At 34.4% G+C, this 21,454-nt stretch overlaps 1 protein-coding gene and 3 pseudogenes across 2 annotated transcripts; all 4 read right to left on the bottom strand.

The window, feature by feature from the left end:
• Window positions 1-4,040: 4,040 nt before the first annotated feature.
• Window positions 4,041-7,499, bottom strand: LOC143607182 (putative E3 ubiquitin-protein ligase RZFP34). The gene is made up of 11 exons (XM_077082720.1): window positions 6,399-7,499; window positions 6,225-6,312; window positions 6,068-6,127; window positions 5,946-5,978; window positions 5,757-5,834; window positions 5,575-5,618; window positions 5,183-5,223; window positions 4,824-4,906; window positions 4,643-4,734; window positions 4,440-4,551; window positions 4,041-4,356 (listed from the first exon to the last, which is right to left on the bottom strand). The coding sequence occupies exons 1-11, from the start codon at window positions 6,566-6,568 to the stop codon at window positions 4,252-4,254; spliced, it is 906 nt and encodes a 301-aa protein (XP_076938835.1). The 5' UTR covers window positions 6,569-7,499; the 3' UTR covers window positions 4,041-4,251.
• Window positions 7,500-10,798: 3,299 nt separating this feature from the next.
• Window positions 10,799-13,299, bottom strand: LOC143607184 (uncharacterized; annotated as a pseudogene).
• A 695-nt stretch (window positions 13,300-13,994) lies between these two features.
• On the bottom strand, window positions 13,995-15,195 carry LOC143607181 (protein SLOW GREEN 1, chloroplastic pseudogene; annotated as a pseudogene).
• A 1,860-nt stretch (window positions 15,196-17,055) lies between these two features.
• LOC143607183 (uncharacterized) lies at window positions 17,056-18,673 on the bottom strand (annotated as a pseudogene). Its single transcript, XR_013148902.1, has 3 exons — window positions 17,937-18,673; window positions 17,621-17,848; window positions 17,056-17,528 (listed from the first exon to the last, which is right to left on the bottom strand). The product of XR_013148902.1 is annotated as an uncharacterized LOC143607183 (transcript).
• Between the last annotated feature and the right edge of the window lie 2,781 nt (window positions 18,674-21,454).

Here is a 21,454-nt window from a genome sequence, read left to right on the forward strand (position 1 = left end):
ACATTTATGTCTAATTAAAAATTGGTCAAATATAAAACATGGAAAGATTTTATTTTCTATTTAGTTTATTAGTTTAATTTTTAATTTGGTCGGAATAATTTAGACGAATCGGTAATTCTTGACATTTATGCCTAATTAAAAAATAGTCAAATGTAAAAGATGCAAAGTTTATTGAGATTGGAGAATATTTAAACTAAAAAAAAGTGAACAAATTCGGTTATTAAAAAACAGAAATAAATTAATTTATAAGATTGATTATATAAAAAATCAATTAAATTACATGAATTGTGAATAATACATAAATACATGAATAATAATAAAAAATATACATCCAATCTTGTACAAAAAGTAAGACATTTTTGCAGCAAATACTACATCCATGACATTAGCTATTCTAGTTGGGAGCCATAAGCTGAAATGATAAAATTAAATAAATGTTAAACAATATATTATTTGGACTAAACGAAACTTTGGTTCGGGCTTTGAATATACCATTTCATTTTGCATAATCATTTCAATCGGCCAATCTCCTCCGGGCTTTGAATTGTTCTTGAGACGCCATAGTTTCAAAATACGCACTTTGAGGACACAGTCACTGTTTAGCACATCCAATTGGTTCAACATTGTGATTTTTGTCGGCTCCATCTTCCTAGTGGTGACAAATTAAATATAAACAAATTACTAATTTTGGAACAATAACACTTTTAACCAAAAAACTAAAAAACAAAATGAATTATATAATCACGACAAAAAATATAAACCTTACAAACAAACAAATTCGTGTTTGCTAAATATGGTGTGATAGTGTAAGAATTTTTGTGTCAAAGTCATAGTATTTATGAAGAAGTAGTAAAAGATTGAATTTTTGGAGAGTTGAATAAAGAAGGAAGGTATAAATGTAATTAATTAAAAACATAAAATTAGGGATTTTGAATTAGCTTAAATTATGGACGAAAATTAAGAGATCTTAATTTGGGGATTTTTTAAAATTTGAAATACTTGAATGTAATGTTGTTAAATTGTATTATAAATACAAAATAATTAAAATTGATATCTAAAATTGATTATCAATTCCCGTATATCTAAAATTATAATAAATTATGATATATTTAAATCTTTAATCACATGGTTGAAATTTATAAAAATAGTCAACATAATATAATTAATCAGCAAATTAATAATTAAGTAATTAATATAAGTTGTGAAAAAACAATTTACTAATTTGTTTTTTATTTGTTACATTAATATAGTTAAATAGCATTTAGAATCGTTATGATATATTTAAATCCTTAATGGTTGATTTAATGATTATGTTAAAATAATATATACCACGTAAATATCATAATTTTTTATAATTTTGAAATTCCGTAAATAAAGTAATCGTTAATCAAATGGTTGATTTTTTTTTAAAATTAGAATCATTATGATATATACCATGTTACCACCGATTTTTTTCTAATATACAGAAATTCATTACGGATCTAAATTTATACTCCAGTGGTTAAATTTTTAATTAGTCAATCGCTCAAATTTCATAAATCTAAAATTAAAACCAATTATAATAAAATAAATTAAACCTGGTGGGAAGCCTAAATTTGTGTATGAAATAAAAAAAATAATATAGTTTTAATTGAATCAAAATACAAAAAATAAAACCTGATGATTTAAGTGACTGGTTGTAACGTTGATGGATTGTAAACACAGTCATGGGTAAGCCGATATGTTGTAGGTGAATAGCTTCATCGATGGTGGACAGTGAATTGGCCGGATACATGAATTGAAGGTTGAGATTGGTGAAGAGGATGGAGGCGTGAAAGAGAAGATAACTTATTTGGGTTTTAAGGTTAAATTATGTTATAATGAATAATGAATACATAATAATAGAAATAATAGAGATACATAATTAATAAATATAATTATTTATCATTAAAGAGAATTGATTGATTATTTTAATTTAATTTTGATTTATTTTATTCACATGAAAAGTAGAGAAGTTGTAGATATAAATGGAAAGTTTAGGAAACCATAAATAAGAATAGACCAAATTGACTTAAAGTCTATTGGTTTAACAGTATAGTTAGATAAATGCTATATTAAATTGAAAGTGTAATATAACTAATTTAGAAATGTTTTAACTATCAAATTAAACACTCAGTTACATCTAAGAAAGAATAAGGAGTGCCTTAACAATATCAATATATTTGTAAGTGATCACTTGAATAAGAAATCTTAGATTCAAATCCTTTTTTTTAACGATAACTTACACTTCTAAATTATACAACTTTTGACAACCACATTGGTGGAAGTGGAACCGTCACCATTTAAAAGTACAAAACGTTATCTCACATTTTGGTACCATTAGATCAAATGGCCTTTGATTTTAGATTCAAATCCTTACAGTTAAGAAAAACCTTTTAAAAAAGTTATTCACTTATTTATAAATAAAACTTACAATCAGTACCGGCCATGGGTAACATTCTCAATCGCAAAATTCTTTATTTGTGTATTTTTGTAACTTATGATTGGGAGAATGGGCGGGCATGCTTGAAAGATAATGGCTTGAACGAGTTACTTGAGGGGACCCTAAACTAAGGTGTTGTAACGGTCAATCTAGTTACACTAGAGTTACCCCCACCTGAAAAGTAACTTCACATTGTAATGTCGTTTATAAATCGTGGTGTAACAGAATCATAAACTAGATAGCAATCCTCGGTATCACTCATAGTTATTTGAAACGGCCCACTTAAAGCTTGAATCGAGTCGAATTAAAGTTTAAGATATTTAATCACTAAAAGTTATACGTATAATGTTATACATAAAATTATAAATACATGAAAACAATTAAACATAAATGAAGGTAATAAACAATCCGTGTCCGATTGAGTTTATAAAGTTACTCCCAAGTCGAGTTTAGGCTTCAAACATAGAATTCAAAAGGAACCAAACTCGAATTTAGCGAAGATTAGCCCACTTAATTTACACCTAGTAAAGATTAAAAATGTTAAATCGTTTTATAAATTTTGTTGGTTTTGTAAGAGACAGGGTACAAAAACAATAATGCATGTAAGAGACCCTACCATTTGGTTGAAGGTGGTAGTTGTTGTAAGTTAAAAAAGTGATAAAAGGGCATAGCCAAAGACAAGGCTAGATCCGAAATTATGAGAGGGCCAAATCTTGAAAGTGGGTTCACTTTGGTTGACAATTTAAATCTTTCTAATTCGAGTCAAGCTTTTGTCAAGTTCAAGTCGAGCTCAGAAGCAGTCAATTAAGCTTTTGTCAAATCAATCTCGAGTCAAGCTTTTATCTGGTCCGAAATTGTATATGTATAAAAAAAATAATACCTTAAAACGTTAAATAAAATAGAAATTTAAGTGTTAATTGGAAGTAGTATTTTTACTTTTAAAAGTATTTGGTTATCATATACGGATTTTATATACATTTTCAAACTACCCATACGGCCATACACATGTTTACAAATTCGTATATCCATTTTTGGATCGGAAAACGGGTTGAGCCTGGGGGTTTGGGTCACAGGTTAGGGCCGGAACATGTCGATTAAAAAATATTATTGGTTAGAGTCAGGACGAGTTTGGGTCGAAATCTATCAGGTCAAAAAGGATTACGGGTTAGAACGTGTTCGGATCAAAACATGGTGGTTTAGAGATTGTTTTGTTTTGTTTTTTTTTTTCCTTTTTTGATATTTACCTTTAACATGATGTTCTAAGAGCATTGCAATGGATGATGTTACTAACAAGTTTATTTCGCATCATCCCCTTTTACGTGTAATTTTTAACAATCAAACTATTTCTAGTTAAATTTACTAACTTTTAATAAAAATAATTATAAAACATCTTTAATACGAACTTACAAAATTTGGAGAAAAATTTTAATTCAGGGTTCAACTTATAAAAACTTAAAAGGTGAGTCAGTGGTTAATGGACTAGATATACCAAATCTAATATATGTTTACACCTATTTATGTACTCGAAATGAATTTTGTTATCTAATATGATTCTTATATAAGTTTTCAAGCCATTCGATCACGATTAAAAATCACATATCCTATTATACACCAGGATACGATTTGCAGAATTTACAATGCCAAGGTGCCAAAAGGACCATAACAAAATCTCTAGAAACAAAAACCAACATTGATCAACACTGAACCGCTAGCCACGATAACCCATCAGAGACCAATCCCATTGTGAACCTATAGAACCAGAAAGCACAAAATACCACCCGGTCTCAACCTCAAGTTTGGCGAGTGTTGTAAGACTTGCAATTTGGACACTTATGAGCCACAATATGAAAAGGCACTTCTGAATTCGCTCCACAGTCATTGCACAGAATCGATATCTTCAAAAACGAGAAAGCAAAACATAAATATAGAAACAGAACTCCAGAAAGTTGAAAACCAAGGACAAAGAAAGATGGCCTACCGATTTGTTCTGATAGAATTCGGGCATCGGGGTAGCTGCAATTTCCATGTCAAGTTTCTCCCAAATCTTTGACATATCCCAGACCGACTTAAAGCAGAGCGGGCACGCGTATCTGCCAAAACTAGTCAAACCACCAATTTATTAACTTTTATAAAATCATCTTCAATTTCTTGAAAATCTACTGATGTATTAGATTTACTTACTGCAAATGTTTCTGCATTTCCTTTAAACACTTCTTATGAATGGTATGTCCACAGGGCATGACTGTAACATCATCTAAGGAGTCAAACAAATACTGCAAAACCACCAAATATATGTGTGCCATTTTAGTGTGTTTCCAGAAGATGCATACAAGTGGGAATTAAGTAAGGTGAAGATGCAAACCTCGAAGCATACAGGGCAGTCATGGTGCATTGCTCCTTCAACACACGGGTGACTGTCCTTAAGAATATTTGAGTAGCAACATCCTGTATCCCAACAAGATAGATACACAAGAATGAGTCCAATAGATTGATGTAATAATATTGGTTCAAATTCCTTTTAACATCATAACTATTTGGAAAAAAAGAACAAAAAGGTGTTTGCAGGTTCAACCAATTCGGCCCAACTTGTTTAGATTTGCACTAAAAAGTTACTTGTTTTGACTGCATTAGATATTAACAGTTGACGATTCTGATCAAAACAGAAATACATGAAAAGTTAACTACTCATACTAGATTGCATCATAGAGAAAGAGGACTTACGGCATTTGTCACAGTGAAAAAAGTTCTCCTGCCCACCAATTCTGATCAAAACAGAAAAACATATACAAATCAGAAAAGGTCTCATTAAATTCACCATATTATCAAAACATCCCGAGAAAAGGCTATTTACAATAAAAACGCACACATTATATCGGATTATAAGGATCTGTAGGTTGTATTAAAACATTTAGCTATATTGACAATCTACAGTAATTATTGTTACTATATTTGTGTATCTTGAATAACTGGAAGATTACATATCTAGGTCAACAAAACCGGTATCTGTATACCAGTAGTTCCCACAAGAGTATGAGGTTAATATCTTTCCAGTATTAAGTCTACTTTGGTCAACACATAGGATTATCCAACTGTAAATAGCGTGAAATTAGTACCTGCAAATACCACAACCATCACAGTGATACTGTCTCTTGGATATCTGCAAAGCAGAGAGCAAGAAATTAGATAATCTTACACCAAAGCAAAAAAAACGGCTTCACGGAAAACATGAGGCTACATCAAAACCTGTTTACAGAAGCTTCCTTTGATAAAGAAAAAGTACAAAATGAGGACTTACATCATCATCAAAAAGCTTGCATGCCCCACAAAAGTATTTGCCCATGCACACGCCACAGTTGACACACATTTGTCGAACCTAAAAGGACAAGTAGCAAAACAGTTAAGAAATGATTTTTTAAGGAAAGCTCAGGTCCAGCATTCCAGATCACTTACACATGAAAAAAACAGCAACACTAAAAACACTCACCTCTTGTTCTGTGCCACAGAGAGTGCATATAACCTGAAAGTAAGACAACACCAAATATGCTTCATGTGCCCAACAAAAGAAAGTATTTTTGAGAACACATATAACTTTTAAAAGTAAGCTACCTGTTGGACCTTATGGCGAGGGATGGTATGCCTCTCATCTTGATTGACATTGATGTCATTCTGTACCAAAAAAAAAATATTACCAACAGTCCAAAATACCATTTTCAGTATCCATGTAAAGTGTAACATTGTTATTTTATTACTTTTTCTTACATACCTTCGCCTCATTATGGCAATGACGACAGTCATATATCTCATTACAACATGGGGCCCGTATTCTGCATCTTCGACGGTAGTGAGCACATCTGTCAAGAAACAAGAAACAGTTTATTGACCCGTGCTAGATACACATTTACTACAAATAACAGAATACATGTCACAGAAACAGTACCCATATTCAAGGGATTCATCATCAACAACATCTGAGTTCACGGATTCTGCAACATCAGGCTCACCATCTCCATGAATATGGTGATTTTCTAACTTTGGTTCCTCTGTGACAGCAAAATCGTGTGTTGCAGATTCGGTGTTGCTTCCTTGAAGACTTGTATGATCCTCCATTCAGACTAGAATCAAACTAACAACTAATACAGCAGAAAGCACCTGCATTTAAGAACACATTAAGAAAAATATCCTAGGTCTATAGAAGACATATCTAGTTGTCCATCCAGTGACAATGTGGCTTTCTCTCACACAGCAGCACATGAGTTGAAATCAGCAACAACATAATCCAACCAAACGTTGAACAGCTGCAACCAGTCATCACATAAACAAGCAAGTGTAATATAATTAAAGTTCATGAGTGAGAAAATTCCACGCGTCCAAGAGAAATGGAGGTATCCAATGCATGGTTTCTTGGTTCTTGAAGTGGCCCACATCCATCTAATTAAGATACCACGAAAAAGTGGTACAACCTAAGGTAAAAGCAATAGATCACAAAATCAAGTACGTCCTCAATGAAAAAAAGATAAAACAACGTGAAGAAAGCACCACCGGTGCAGATATCTAATAAATTTCCTGCCCGTCAAGGGAAAAACTACCTCAACTGGCTTTCTGCAACAACACTTGAAAAATTACACCGTCCCCAAGCTATTGACTCTCGAGTTTAACTGGATGGACTGTAAAGTTATTAGCTTGATAAAGAAGAGACACGGGGACAGTTTACATTGGTTAGATGATAAGAGGTAGGTTTGGTCATTGGTGATTGGACATAACTGTTACTTCTGGTTTCGATTATTCAAAGAAAAACCTAATTAATATTGGCTAACGGCTAACGACACAACTAGTGCCCCGCTTTGAATATCATCAATGAGTAAGGAAAGTGGAACCATAAAAAGAAATATTTACGGAAACTAATTTCTCAAACGAACACTTAACGCTTCTTTAAAAAACAACTAGACGAGGTTTAGGCGAATCTTCCTACCCTTACATTGCTAAGAAAAATAACATCAAATTAGGTGACCTAAATCAAAACACCATCCAATCTTGTATTATTATTATTATTATTATTATTATCACTCGTTCAACCGTCAACGCATAAAAAACACATATAGATAACATAACAGGCCATGTAAAACCTACAAACAGAATTCAATTTCAACACAACATGAAACTAACAGCCGGTTGTTACAGTGTCACTAATTTCTATAACTAGTTTCCTAACCCTAAAATCAAGTACCAAACTATCACAAGCACAAACTGTTAGCGCAAAAACACATTAATATTCAACCACGAAAACCTAAGTTAACACGAATTATCAACATAAAGCAATTAAAAATAAATAAATAAATTACGAATAAAAACTCAGGATAACGAACTTTCGACGGCGAAAGATATTCCGGCTTCCGATACGACGGCAACGATCTTCTCTGTGAATATTATTATTGTTATTATTATGCGTCTAATATAGAAACAGAAAGAAAGCTTGATTGATATTTGATTATGTAATGTGGTGAAATGAAATAAGAATATAACGCTGTAGAAATGGCTTTTATAAGTTGCGGGACACACTCGACTTCTGGAGACTTCTAATATAAGTTTTAAGCTGAAAGTGATTTATCAGATACGTACTGTATGGAAATATCTTTATCTTTAATACTTATCCTAAATAATATTAGTTTATGCGTTTACGCCACACACTCACAATAATTGATTGATGGGATAATATATGAAATAAAAATATCTTTAATAGTCAGTCACCTGGAATATTAATATTGAATTCTACAAATAAAACCTTAGTTTATGCCACACAATGGTCAAGATGTGGATGTGTATTAGACGTGTAAGGTATGTGAATCACTTTTATATTGTGTGATTGACTTGTGCTTATACAATTTATTTGTAAGGGTTACGTTTTCTCATTTAGTAATTTACTATAGAACGTTTTTATAGACATGAACCTAAGAAAGTTTTAAGGCTAACTTTCAACAAACTCATTATTTGCACATACATTATCATGCCCCCATGGGGTTCAAACTAGAATGAAAGAGAATTATTCAAGCATGATCGTTTTTGCTTGGAAATTATTTTTCGTGTGATATTATCAAATAGAGAAAACCAAAATGATGATTGTTTCTAAATTGTGGCTCGGATATGACTAGGAAGACCAAGACTAGATTGGGATCATGATTACTTAGGACCACTATTGGGGTCGAGATCAATTAGAACCACTATATACGACCACCACTCGGATTTATAAAAATTTATGGTTTCTAGATTGATCACCTAAATGGTTAATTTAAGAATTGAGTATAGTAGTCTTGATGAGGTTGACCCATTTTAACCTAAATTGTGATTTTAAGTAAAATAATGCTTTAAACATCAATAACATGTGAGGATGAACTAAAATCACAAAGGAAATGCGTTTATATCAAAAGATTTGGTAGAAGTATGAAATGGAAAAATATCAAAGTGTTCATTAGCTTGTCAAATTAGCAAATGTGGAGTTTAACTAATCACACGTACTTATAATATTGTTATCTATATATTTGATTGGGGTGTTAAAACAATAAGAAGTGATCAAATGCACAAGTTTTGCACTAAACAGGTCGGTCTCGATGAATTAACGTGTAAAGGGGTCTAAATTCAATTTTGGATGTTAATATGTGGTTTAATGGGCGTCTATAGTTAAATAAGAGTAACTAAAGTTGCGTTGGTTATTAGGTTAATTAATTAGATCAACAAATGAAACAATTGGATTACTTGCTATTTGGTTAAACTTTAGAAAGTTAATGATCCTTAGAAAAGACTAAAGAGCGAGCATTATAAAACTCAAGATGTAAATGTGAGTTTATACGATCCTTTAAAGTTCAATTTGATGTTTATTTTCCATACGAGGAAAAAAACATGGCAAAAATATATAATGATTAAGTCATTATGCACAACTACATGTTTGCAAGGTACTTAACTTGCATTCGGTGAAGTAATCCAAATTATTTTTTGTGGTAAATTCCTAATATACGAAACATGTTAGGAGCATAATTATGGTGCAACTCTTGATGGGTGGTGAGAGCATAAATTGCACCGTTTGATATGTTTCATGATATCATTGCTTACATCACACTAGCCAATTACATTATGGCGTACATCACACAGAATAAAATATTAAAAATATGGTTGAAGAATGGTGGCATTCACAATGAAGTCAAAGAACTTCACACAAGAATGGAAATACAAAGGGTGGGTGAATATTCGTATTAAGATCTATAAATCTCAATTGAGATATAGGAATCTCACAAAGGTGTGTAAGCTTAACTTACAATTATAATTATGAGGGTTAATAAACATCGGTCATCGGTGCATCGTGTAAATGATACTAAATATTCACAAAACGACGTTACTTGCATAATCTGGATTTGAGTATATGCACTTGTTATATATTGTCAAGAATATGTAATCCAAATATACACTCCTACGTTTACATTAATCATATTTAGAAATTTCATATGGTATAACTTCAATTCTGAAACTTATGAATTGAGGGAAATTATAGGAAAATTACACTTAAAAGAATGAAGTTTGGATGTTGCTGAATAAATCATAAAAATTTATGTGTTCCAACTTGAAAACTTACAGTTGCTTCTCAAAAACCTCTTGTAGCATCTCTAACGCTACAAAAAGGGAGAAAAGTGAACCATAAATTTATGAATTACCCACATGTCCAAATATAGCATTCTACATTGCCAGAAGAAGGTTACGTTGCCACGCATGCTCGGCAATGTCGTTTACAAAACCATATTATTAATTTAGCTTAAGCACTAGATTGAAAACACCGTGTTAATGTTTTGATGAGCATTTGTAAAAAAGCTTGTTTGGATGAATTTGGTGAGCATGCCCTCCACTGTAAGGAATTGCCGGGGTTCAAATATCGTCACGACTGGGTTAGAGATGTCCTATGGGATGTGCTTAGGCGTGTCGGGATCTCAGCCAAAAAAGAGGCACCTGTTAACTTTTTGACTGATCCGAGAGAGGGAAGATCTATACTGCGTCCTGCGGACGTTCTTGTGTTTGGATGGGCAGGGGGTAAGCATGCATGTGTCGATCTCACTGGGGTGTCACCATTGGTGGGGCTGAGAGACAATGGTTTCGTTCCGAGGCAGGCGGTTTTGAGAGCAGAATCTAGGAAGGTTGCTAAGCATGAGGCAGCGTGTTTGGAAAATCAGCACGTGTTCATTCCATTTGCCTTCGACACATTTGGATTCCTAGCTCCCGAGACGGTTCACTTTGTTATCATCTTCTATTCTATCTATTTGGGTTTTACTTTTACACACAAACTTATCCACCACTAAGAATCATTGATAACCTTTAAGCAATTTTTAAGATTATAAACAAAAATCATTACAACCCTAAAATCTTGTATTTATACAAAAACTCAAACCCGGTCTAAGCTTTCTTCCAACCACATAGGCTGAATTTGCACACCCGCATCGCGTAAAGCATTCAACGAAGATCGATAAAGCCTCATGTCTAAACGCGCACCCTCGGCTTTCATATCCTGCAAAAGCTTCACCAATTCATCAACGCGACTCATTTTCGAGTAAACACCCACCATGATCCCACCCAACGCCCTATCAATCCTCCCACCATTGAGCCTATACTCATTGTAATGGTTTATACACGTTTCAAACTCGCGTGCCTTGTTATACGCGCTTATAACACTCGTGTAACTGACTTTATCAGGACTCACTTTCCTTCTTTTCATCTCTTTCCATATCTTCTCTACTTGCCTCAAGTTCAACACTTTCCCGTGCATATCGAGGAGCGAGTTGTATATCCACACGTTCGGTTCGACCCCTTTTTCTTTCATTTTAGCCACGAGCCTCATCGCGTCCCGGATCCTATTTGTTTTCCCATACATTGTGATCATGCTAGAGTATGCAACCACACATTTGTCGAACCCTTTGCTTTCCATTTCCCAAAATACCCCTTCGGCTTTTTTGTAAAGGCCCGTTCTACTATACACGTTAAGGGCCGAAGCATATGTCACTTGTCCCGGTACGCAGCCTTGCGAGACCAAATCTTCATACACTTCGGCCGCAACACTCGGCCCTTTTTTCTTTGAAAACGCGTTTACAATCGCACAAAAGATGCAATCCGAAACCCGAATATTCATTTCTTTCATGTAAGAAACAATGTCGAGTGTCTTCTCGAGTGAATTTAGGTCGATGTACATTAACACGAGCTTTAAGAAAACGGAAGGGTCCCGTAACATCTTTTTATCTTTGGCTTTTTTCAGAAGCTCTTCTACTGCTTGTACATCTTTAATACTCACAAATGAAGAGACGAGTGAAGAGTAAAAGGACGGATCCTCCGGGAAGCCCTTTTTCGTCATTTCCCTGAAATATTCAAGAGCTTCAACGGGTCGACCCGACTTCCCCAACGACTCACATAAAAGTCGATAAATTTGGGTGCCAAAAGACGTCCAATCGACTGAACTCGATTGTAATTCTTGGAAGAGTGAAACGACATTCTCATTCTTGCCCATTTTAAGATGAGCTTCCATTGTGTGGCTATAACATTCTCCATTTAGTTCAACACCTGAAGACTTCATAACTTCAAACGCGGTAACCGTGCTACTGTACATATGAAGCTTGTTGTACGCTTTCATGGCGGAATTGAAAGTCAGATTGGCAACTTCCTTTTCAAATTTCAAAACATCAAGCAAACTATTAGCAAGTTTGAATCTTCTAGCTTTAATGCAGCTAGTGATTACTCTACAACAGTATGGAGCATCCGGGTAGACGCTAAACTTTCGAATATCTTCAGAAATCGACCAAACTAAATTCCAATTCTCCACACGTATCGCGTACCTGATAATATGATGCAAAGTTGATCTTTCGGGTACAAAATCTGGGTTTCGTTTAGCTTTCAGGTAAGATTCAACTCCCGTTCCCTCGGTTTGTGAATCTTTAAAGAGATTGCATATCGAAACATTAACATTCTCAGACTCGGGTACAGAGGAATCTTGAGAATCTTGAAATGACCCATCTTCTAAAACGGGCGGTGGATAACTGCTGCTGGATGAGTTAAGGGTCAAGATTCTTGAAGAAGATAAAGAGAGATGGGAGAGAGAGATGCGAATCGGTGAGGCTTTTGAAGAGTTAAAGGTGAAATTTGTGTTAATGGAGGCTAAAGGGAAGTCTGAAGAAGAATGAGAAATAGCCATTGTTGATGAATGAGATAAGGCATGGAGATTGAAAGGAAGAAGAAAGAAGAAGAAAAAAAAGGAGTGGTATATATACCTTATCATCCTTGTTGGAATTTTCTTTTATTAAATTTAATTATTATATACACAAATAAAGTGGTTGGTTGTTTATGGGCCAAGTATCATAGATACTGATAGGTGTGTGTTACATAAAAACCTGCAACTTATACCCTCAACTTCACATGTTTTTACAAGAGTGGTCCTTTATGTTAACAACCATCAAACACTGTAATCTTGGTATGAATATCTTCAGATACATAAACTAAAAAGTAATCTAGGCAAAATAGGTGAGAGGACCTGCTTTTAATGTCTAACAACTAACCCGTTAGCGTGCTTGCCTCATATAGATAAATACACGACTTTAAGAGTGCAGGTTTGGGTTGATTTCTTTGACAAGGATATATATAGTCGGTTTAAGAGTTTTCTTCCGGTTTTTCGGGTTGCAGAATTTTAAACCATATCCAAAATCAACCTGAATATCTATTTGGTGTTATCGTGTTTGGGTTTTTTCCAGGCCGGGCACATCGGGCTTTCAGGTTCAGATTTTTGGCTGCTAGATTATAACTTTCCTACAACAAAATCAGTTTTGGGTTGTAACTAGCATTGAACTAATTTGGGCTGCAACAAGAATAAGTTTTGGGCTGCAAATTGCACCAAAAGAAAAAAGGAAAAGAAACAAAAAAGGAACAAATAAAGGATTATCATGATTAGACAGCGACACACCATGATCGATAAAAACAAGATTAAGGAGCAATAAACACGAACAAAATATTTGAACAATAAACAGTAGATTAAGAAAGAATTATCAAACATTGTTTTCAATTGCTTCTTGATTCTTGTATTGGCATCAGAGATTATGGAATGAGAACATGTCAAATAAGAGATAATGGAATAGGAGATTCCGACGGTCGAATGCGTAGGGAGACTGTAATATCAGATGTCGACCTATAAAACAACGGAACCAAATGTGTAGAGATTTTCGGGTCGAACCGAATAGTTAGAGATGCCGCAAGCAAAGCTCATATAGCCTAATTGACTGCTGCCCGAATCTCCTAAAACTATATCTGAAAACTGAATCGTTTCACTGAGATTGGGTTCGGATTTTTTCAGGTTACGGTTTAAAAACCCCACCCCTAAGTCGATTCATCAATTCACCTCGACATTGTTGACATCCCTAGTGTTAACTATGGACCCATCCATCTATATGCACTAAATTTCAAGTAGGCAGTCACATTTATATCTAATTTATGTAAAAATAACAAACCACTTAAATACCTCATGCACATTCATTCGCTGGTCCCTTAACATGACGTGGCGTGGCTCAACCCGAAACTAAAATTCTACTTACGAAACAAACTGTAAAAAAGAAGCTACATTCAAAAACACTGCAACACCATAAAGTTCATCTTGAACCATCAATAACAATATTATCATATGCTTATTTTGCAGCAATTAACAACAAACATTTGCCGAATCTGTAACTAACAAAGACTCAATCATAACAAGAAACATACCGACTGCTCATGCCACCTCTTTATTAATCAGTTCTGCTCATCAGTCCCAAAAAGCTTCATCCTTGACAAAGGAGTCTGAATGTACCCCTCCACATCATACTTCTTAGGCGAAAGCTCCCGGGTACTTAGCAAACTGCAGCTTCGCCTCGTCATTCTTATCGATCAAACTATAAATCATCCCTTTACAAAAATACGGTCTAAAATCCTTCGGATCCTCGTTCAAAAGCTCATCGTAACTCCTCAATGCATCATCAATATTCTTCTGCAAAAACTGAAACTGAGCAATAATAAACCTCACATCCCTCGCTTCTCTCTCCTTATTCTCTTCAACCGCAACCGCTAACGCTTGCTCTAACCTCTTGATCACCTCTTCACCTAACCCCAAGCTGTCCATTATCAACGCGTTTTCAAACAACGCCTCGAAAGAAAGCGGATTCACAGTCAAAATCTGTTCCAACACCTCTCGGGCCGGTTCAACTTCGCCCATTTTCGTTGAGTAATCTCGCCATTAGGAATTTGAAATCCTGGTTTTCAGGCTGGGCCGATACGAGTTTCTTTAAAATGTTTAAGCTTTCCTCGTCCTCCCCTGCTTCATAATTCTTTCGAGTAATGTCTTCATTGCCTCAATTGCTTCCGAATTGGATTCTAGAAACTCGGGTAACACGGTTTCGGTTGTTTCGGATTCTGTTGTGGTAGTTGGGGCAATTGGTTAGGCCATGGCGGGGTATTGTTGGAATTTGGAGATTGCGACTGCTGCGGAAGCGGAGAATATTATGGTGCGGGCGGTGAGTTTGAGGGTTTGGATGATGGGGTTAATTGAGGGTTCGGTGGAGGCTTTGATTTTGAATTGTTTGAAGGGTTTTGATAAGGGATAAGAGGTGTTTGAATTGGGTGGGTTGAAAGTTGTGGGTTTTAGTGTAGATGAGAGAGTTGACTCCATTGATGCAGGTTTGAGGTTTTAGGGTTTGGGAGTGAAGATGGAAGATAAAGGAATAATTTAATTTTAAGGACGCCGTTTCATGGGATTTTTTTGAAAGAAATTGGAATTGGAATTGGAATGGAAAGAAATGTTTGAAAATACTTTGTTTGGTTGGATAATATGTTATATTGGAATTTCTCCATTCTATTCACTCTCTTCAATCTACTAACATATAAATAATAAAATAATAAAAAATAATAATTTTAAAATCTAAAAATATAAATATCAGAAATATAATTAAAAAATCAAAAATTATTTAAAAATAAAAAAAAATAATAAAAAAACTAAAAAATATATTAAATATATATAAAAAAATTAAAAATAATTTTAAAAAAGTAAAACTAATATAAAAAATCTAGAACTACTAAAAAAACCCTTATCACCCATCTTTTATACATGTCTAGACCAATAATAAATTTAACATATTGTTGCATATACTAATTAGAACATTTCATACTAAGACCAATGTTCAAACATACAATTAGAAAGTTTACAAAACGCGAATAAAAGTCATTCCAACATATGACGACAAGTTGTAAACACCACTAATAAAAGTACCAAAATACGAACATATGACATAGCCAAACTTTTACTTAGACAACAAATACCTTACCCAATCCTCTCTTTCTTCTTCACCCAAATCCCAAAAGGTCGACACCCTATTATAGTCACTTTTGATTTCTTCAATAGCTCTAAACTTTTCCTATTGAGACAAAGATGTCATTTTTTTAATCTCGGAAGTGATCATCGTTGTTTTCTTTTCTTTCTCAAGTTCATACTTTATCCCTTCACTCAATTCGACCGACGTTTCCTTAAAACGATCACCAAACAAAACAACCGCATCATTGAAATTTTGAAACAAAGAATTAACTTGGTCTGCACGTTTCCTCTTCTTACCTCGACCACTTGAAGTTTCTTCCACTTGAACACTTGCATTAGTGCCTTCATTATGACTAAAGTCATCAAATTCATTATTCATTTGGTCCTTTAGTTCCTCCCTATTCGCCTCTTCTTCCATCTCGGCCACACTTTTGGCGCTATTATCTTGAGCTCGATCACTTCCAAAGATAACACACATTTCTTCATAATGAGGAAGACTTTTACGTTTCCATTTATCTGCCGATGGATGTTTCTATTGACAAGATAAGATTATAATAAAAAACATCAATACAGTTTATGATTAACCAAATAAAAAATGTTAATAACATAAAAATCTAACACATACCTCAACATAAGCTTCCCACACGGGAGCTTCAGCGGTCACACAATTATGTTCTTTATCATAACCAAATCCACCAGTGTTTAACATTTCATGAACGATTACCCAATCTTTCTTCATTGTTTTGACTCTTGATTCAATGTGCGGTCTAGCCCGAAGGTCCGTTCTGGGAAGTGATTCTTTCAATGATGATTCAAGATGTTTCAAGTACCCGGTTCTAAAGCCATTGTCGGATTTAAATGCCTTCGTGTTAACCATGTCTACAAAGGCCTCAATAAGTTTTGCATATTCTTCGGCACTCCACCCTCGATAATTTCTATTGCTCTTCATTTCTATAGAAAAAACATGAACTAAAACATCAATATATATATACACATATATATAAAGCAATATAGTCTTTAAAATTAGCATAAACTATATAAGAACACAATAACATAAGAATCACCTAAAATTCATAATAAACAAAAACAAACAAACAAAAAACGTCAAAAAAAGTATTTAATCATCCAACACCACCAAAATAGCATAATCAACACCAAAAATCATAAGCAAGTATTTAATAATTCAACATCACCAAATAACATACTCAACACAAAAAATAGCATAATCAATTAGTTTCTAAGACATTCTTAATCAATTGCTAGCACTCCAAGAGTCAAACATGCTTTGGGCAAGATTATTTCTAAATGTTGTCAACTCATTTGAAGTTCCAATACAAGTTATATTATCTTCGTCTTCATTCTCAATCACGTTGTCGACCTCGGTCTCTTCCTCGCCCTCGTCATCATCCTCGTCCTCATTACCAAATAGATCTATGGGCATTTCTCTTCTTATAAAGTTATGAAGCAAACAACATGCCATTATGTTCCTATTTTTTTGGGTAACGGGATAGTATGAGTGATCTCTCATAATTGCCCATCTTGCCTTTAAAATACCAAAGCATCTTTCTATAACATTTCTTGCAGACGAATGTTTCATGTTAAACGGTTCTTTTGGATTAGTGGGTTGGTGTCCATCACGCCAATCATTTAAATGATATCTTTGACCTCTATAAGGGGCAAGGAATCCTTCTCCATTTGTGTATCCCGCATCTACCAAATAATAACCTAAAAATACATTATAGTTAATAAACACCAAAACTTCTTCAATTTACTAAATTTATTCTATACACCTAAATGATATATATATTGTTACATACCCGGCCTTGAAACTTTCAATCCATGTGGCCTATCAAGAGCATCTCGAAGGACTCTACCATCCGCTGCCGACCCTTCCCAACCGGGTAACAATATATAAATTGCATATCTTGTGAACACACACATAACACATTCGTAGCAATCTCTCCTTTTCTTGTTCTATATTTAGGCTTTTCTTCACTAGGCACTAAACATTTTATATATGTTCCATCCAAAGCCCCTAAACAATTCTAAAATCAAAAAGTAAAAAAAGGTGTTACTATACATGTCTAATCCCTAATGCAAGTTAACAAAAAAAGTATAATAATTGCATAATACCTTGAACCATTTCCACTTATGATCAGTAGAATTCTCGAGAACAGGTTCGGGCTTCTTAAGCAAACGTGAATGCAATCTAATCACTGCATTACAAACTCGAGAAACAAATCTACTAATTGTGTCTCCCGAACGATGAAAACGACATATCATGACCCGATTCTTAACATTATGAGCTATGATGTGAAGAAAGATGGCAACTTTTTCATCAATGTCCATATACCTATTTGCTTTTAATCCTCCAAATGTTTTAAATATTTCACACAATTTGATAAAACATGATCGATTCATCCTAATTTGAGATATAGACATGATGTCACTCTCATAAACATACCTATACAATATTGAATATCGATCTAGTTTTGCTGAAGAGTGTCGAATCCGCGGTTTATCTATTTTGTATTTGACTACCAACATGTAAAGTGAAAGCATAAGCAAAGAAACAGTTGTAATAAGTTGGTTCCACCATGCCAAAATCAATGTCGTGTTCCTTTGGTTACGTTTGCGAGTTTGTAAACTAAGTCGATCCATTTCCTATTTACACGTTACCAACACACAACGAGTTAAAATTTGTTGAAACAAATATATTATGATGATTTATATCTAACAAATTATATCAAAGTATTTCGTCAAGCACAAATTTGGTTGAAGCATTTCATCAAACAGTTGGTGTGCAATGGACATTTGTTAAAAATAATTTAAAATTTAAAAACTTTTGATAATCCTTTGAAAAGTATCCAAGATTAAACAAGAAATTAAACAAAAACAAAAATTAAAGTATAATAATAATAATAATAATAATAACAGCAGCACTAACGATGAATGAATTAAACAGCATAAATCATCACAAAACTTATTATAATAATAATAATAATAATAATAACATTCGAGCTGAACAGCACTAACGATGAATGAATTAAACATCATAAATCATCAATGCAAAACGTATCATAATAACAATAATAATAATAATAACAGCAAGACGGTGGTTCACGGGTTTTAACGTTCCCCAATCGCACCATCACCAAATTCTCCAAATTACCAGAAACACAATAATAATATGTATTAATACAAAAGCCTAACCTGTAGTGTAGTGGAGGAGCACGATGATGGAGAAGAACGACGATGGATGTAGACGAGCAAGACGGTGGTTCACGGTGGTAGAGAATAGCGGTGGAGCATGGTGGTGGAGAGAGGCGGTGGAGCAATATGAAAGAGGCGGTGGATCTGTGTTAGTTGGTGAAGATGATAATGAAAGAGGGTTGTGTTAGGTTTATAAAAATTCCTTGAAATTCCATGAAAATTTGGTGGGATTTTAAAATCCCATGAAAATGGGAATTCATGGGATTCTCTTTCCATTCCGGTTCCAGTTAATAGTGAAACGAACACAGGAATCTATGAGATTTAAAATCCCATTCCGCCCAATTCCATTGTGTAAGGCCCCGTTACCGGTGCCTCACATTTGGACGTTGGATTTACTCATCAACATAGTTCTATTTATCAGAGTTAATAAAAACATACGCGGAATATAAAAACTTTCATAAAACATTACTTATCAAATCATAAACATGTCTTAAAACATTCTTCTTGTCTTTCAAAATCAAAACATAACTCATAAAACATAGCATATCTTCAGATGCCAGGCTTTTATTCTTCTGCCATGTGTCCCGCTCACGCCAGCTGTCGCATCCTACTCGCCTGCGTGCATACTAAAAGTCAGCTACGCTGAGTGAATTCTAGTTAATCATACATCATACAATACATACACTTACCTTCAATCATGCATTAGAAGATAAATAATAATTACTTTACTCATTTACTTTCATTACATAATTTCATACATACGTTCATGCTTTATTATTTTCATACTATATAACTGCTGTTCATTCTATCTCAGATATTATTAGGGTTTGATCCCTATTTTCTTTGTCTATCTCAGATATTATTAGGGTCTGATCCCTTTCTTGTCTATCTCAGATATTATTAGGGTCTGATCCATTTTTCCTTTGTCTATCTCAGATATTATTAGGGTCTGATCCCTTTCTTGTCTATCTTAGATATTATTAGGGTCTGATCCCTTTTTCCTTTGTCTATCTCAGATATTATTAGGGTCTGATCCCTTTCTTGTCTATCTCAGATATTATTAGGGTCCGATCCCTTTTTACTTCTCTATCTCAGATATTATTAGGGTCTGATCCCTTTCTTCTCTATCTCATATATTATTAGGGTCTGATCCCTTATTTCTTCATCTTCGTACATGCTGTCTATACATACCCGCAACACACATATACTTTCTTTAATCATTTATACATATTCATATGTTGTACATTTATATTTATATATCATACACATTCATCTTTCATATACATACCTCTCTTGTTTATACGCGCAATATCCGAAGATCGTTTGCGTACCGACAAGCTTTCATTCATAATTATGACATATATCTATCACATAAATCATACAAGACATACACTTATCATTTAAGGTAAGTGTATTAACTATCACATCGAGTATGCACACAGCTCGGAAAACATAACAAGGAAATGGGGCTAGAAACTCACCTGGATTCGGTTGCGCTCGCCGTTAATCGTAATCCCCTTCCTTAGTTGAGCACGGCTAACTGTTAAATATATTTTTCTTGTTAATTAACCGTTTACTTGATTTAGTTGGTATTATTGTTAACCATTGCATTTTCTAAATTGGGCTTGTGTAGTTTAGATGGGTTATGGGCTTAGGCCAGGCCTAGCTGCCCATTAAAGCACTTAGGCCCAACTTGGGTCAAGCCCAAACAGAAACTGGGTCAGCCGAGAACTCTATGCAGAAAAGCCCAGTCTGACTGAGAACCTTGTTTTTGGCCGAGAACCCCATGGCCGAGAACCCTGGGTCACCGAGAACTCTCGTCACCGAGAATTCTCATTGACCGAGAACCCCAATTGGCCGAAAATCCATGTTGGCTGAGTTCTCGCGTTGACCGAGAACCCCAGACGGAGGTTCAGGCCATCGAGACCCCTGGTCTGATGCGTCCAGCCTGGTTCCCACCTTTAAACCCATTCTATAACGGCTAACGGTCCATGGTTTTACTTTTAATCATCTACAGCCCAACCACCTTTACCATTTTTCAGTTGTTACCTTCCGTTAACCTCACGGCTTCAAGATCTAACCCACCCTAGTCATAAAGATTGAACCTTTAATCCTAAAACGTTCTTTAAGCTAGTTCTAGGGTCTCATTCATGTGCCGTATCTAACCATGAGTCCCTTTACGTCCATATTAATCATCAAGTTTGAAGCTTTATGATTTATCTAGACCCAATCTAGTCTATGTTCAATTTTCATGGCTAACCATTCATAAAAACGTAACCTTTAAGATCAAGAACATACCTTTATGGTGTTCCTAGGTTACGGCTTGACTTGTTGTAAATCTTTATCTTGTATCAAGCTTGTGTATCAATGATCTATCCGGATTTAGCTAGGTTCGATCTTGGATTCTTGTCTTGCTCTCTTGTGGCCGAAAAGGGAAA

The sequence above is a fragment of the Bidens hawaiensis genome, unplaced genomic scaffold (genome assembly GCF_021521415.1).
Source record: "Bidens hawaiensis isolate Kalapana, Puna unplaced genomic scaffold, B.hawaiensis_p1.1 tig00080143_1, whole genome shotgun sequence".
Taxonomy (NCBI): domain Eukaryota; kingdom Viridiplantae; phylum Streptophyta; class Magnoliopsida; order Asterales; family Asteraceae; genus Bidens; species Bidens hawaiensis.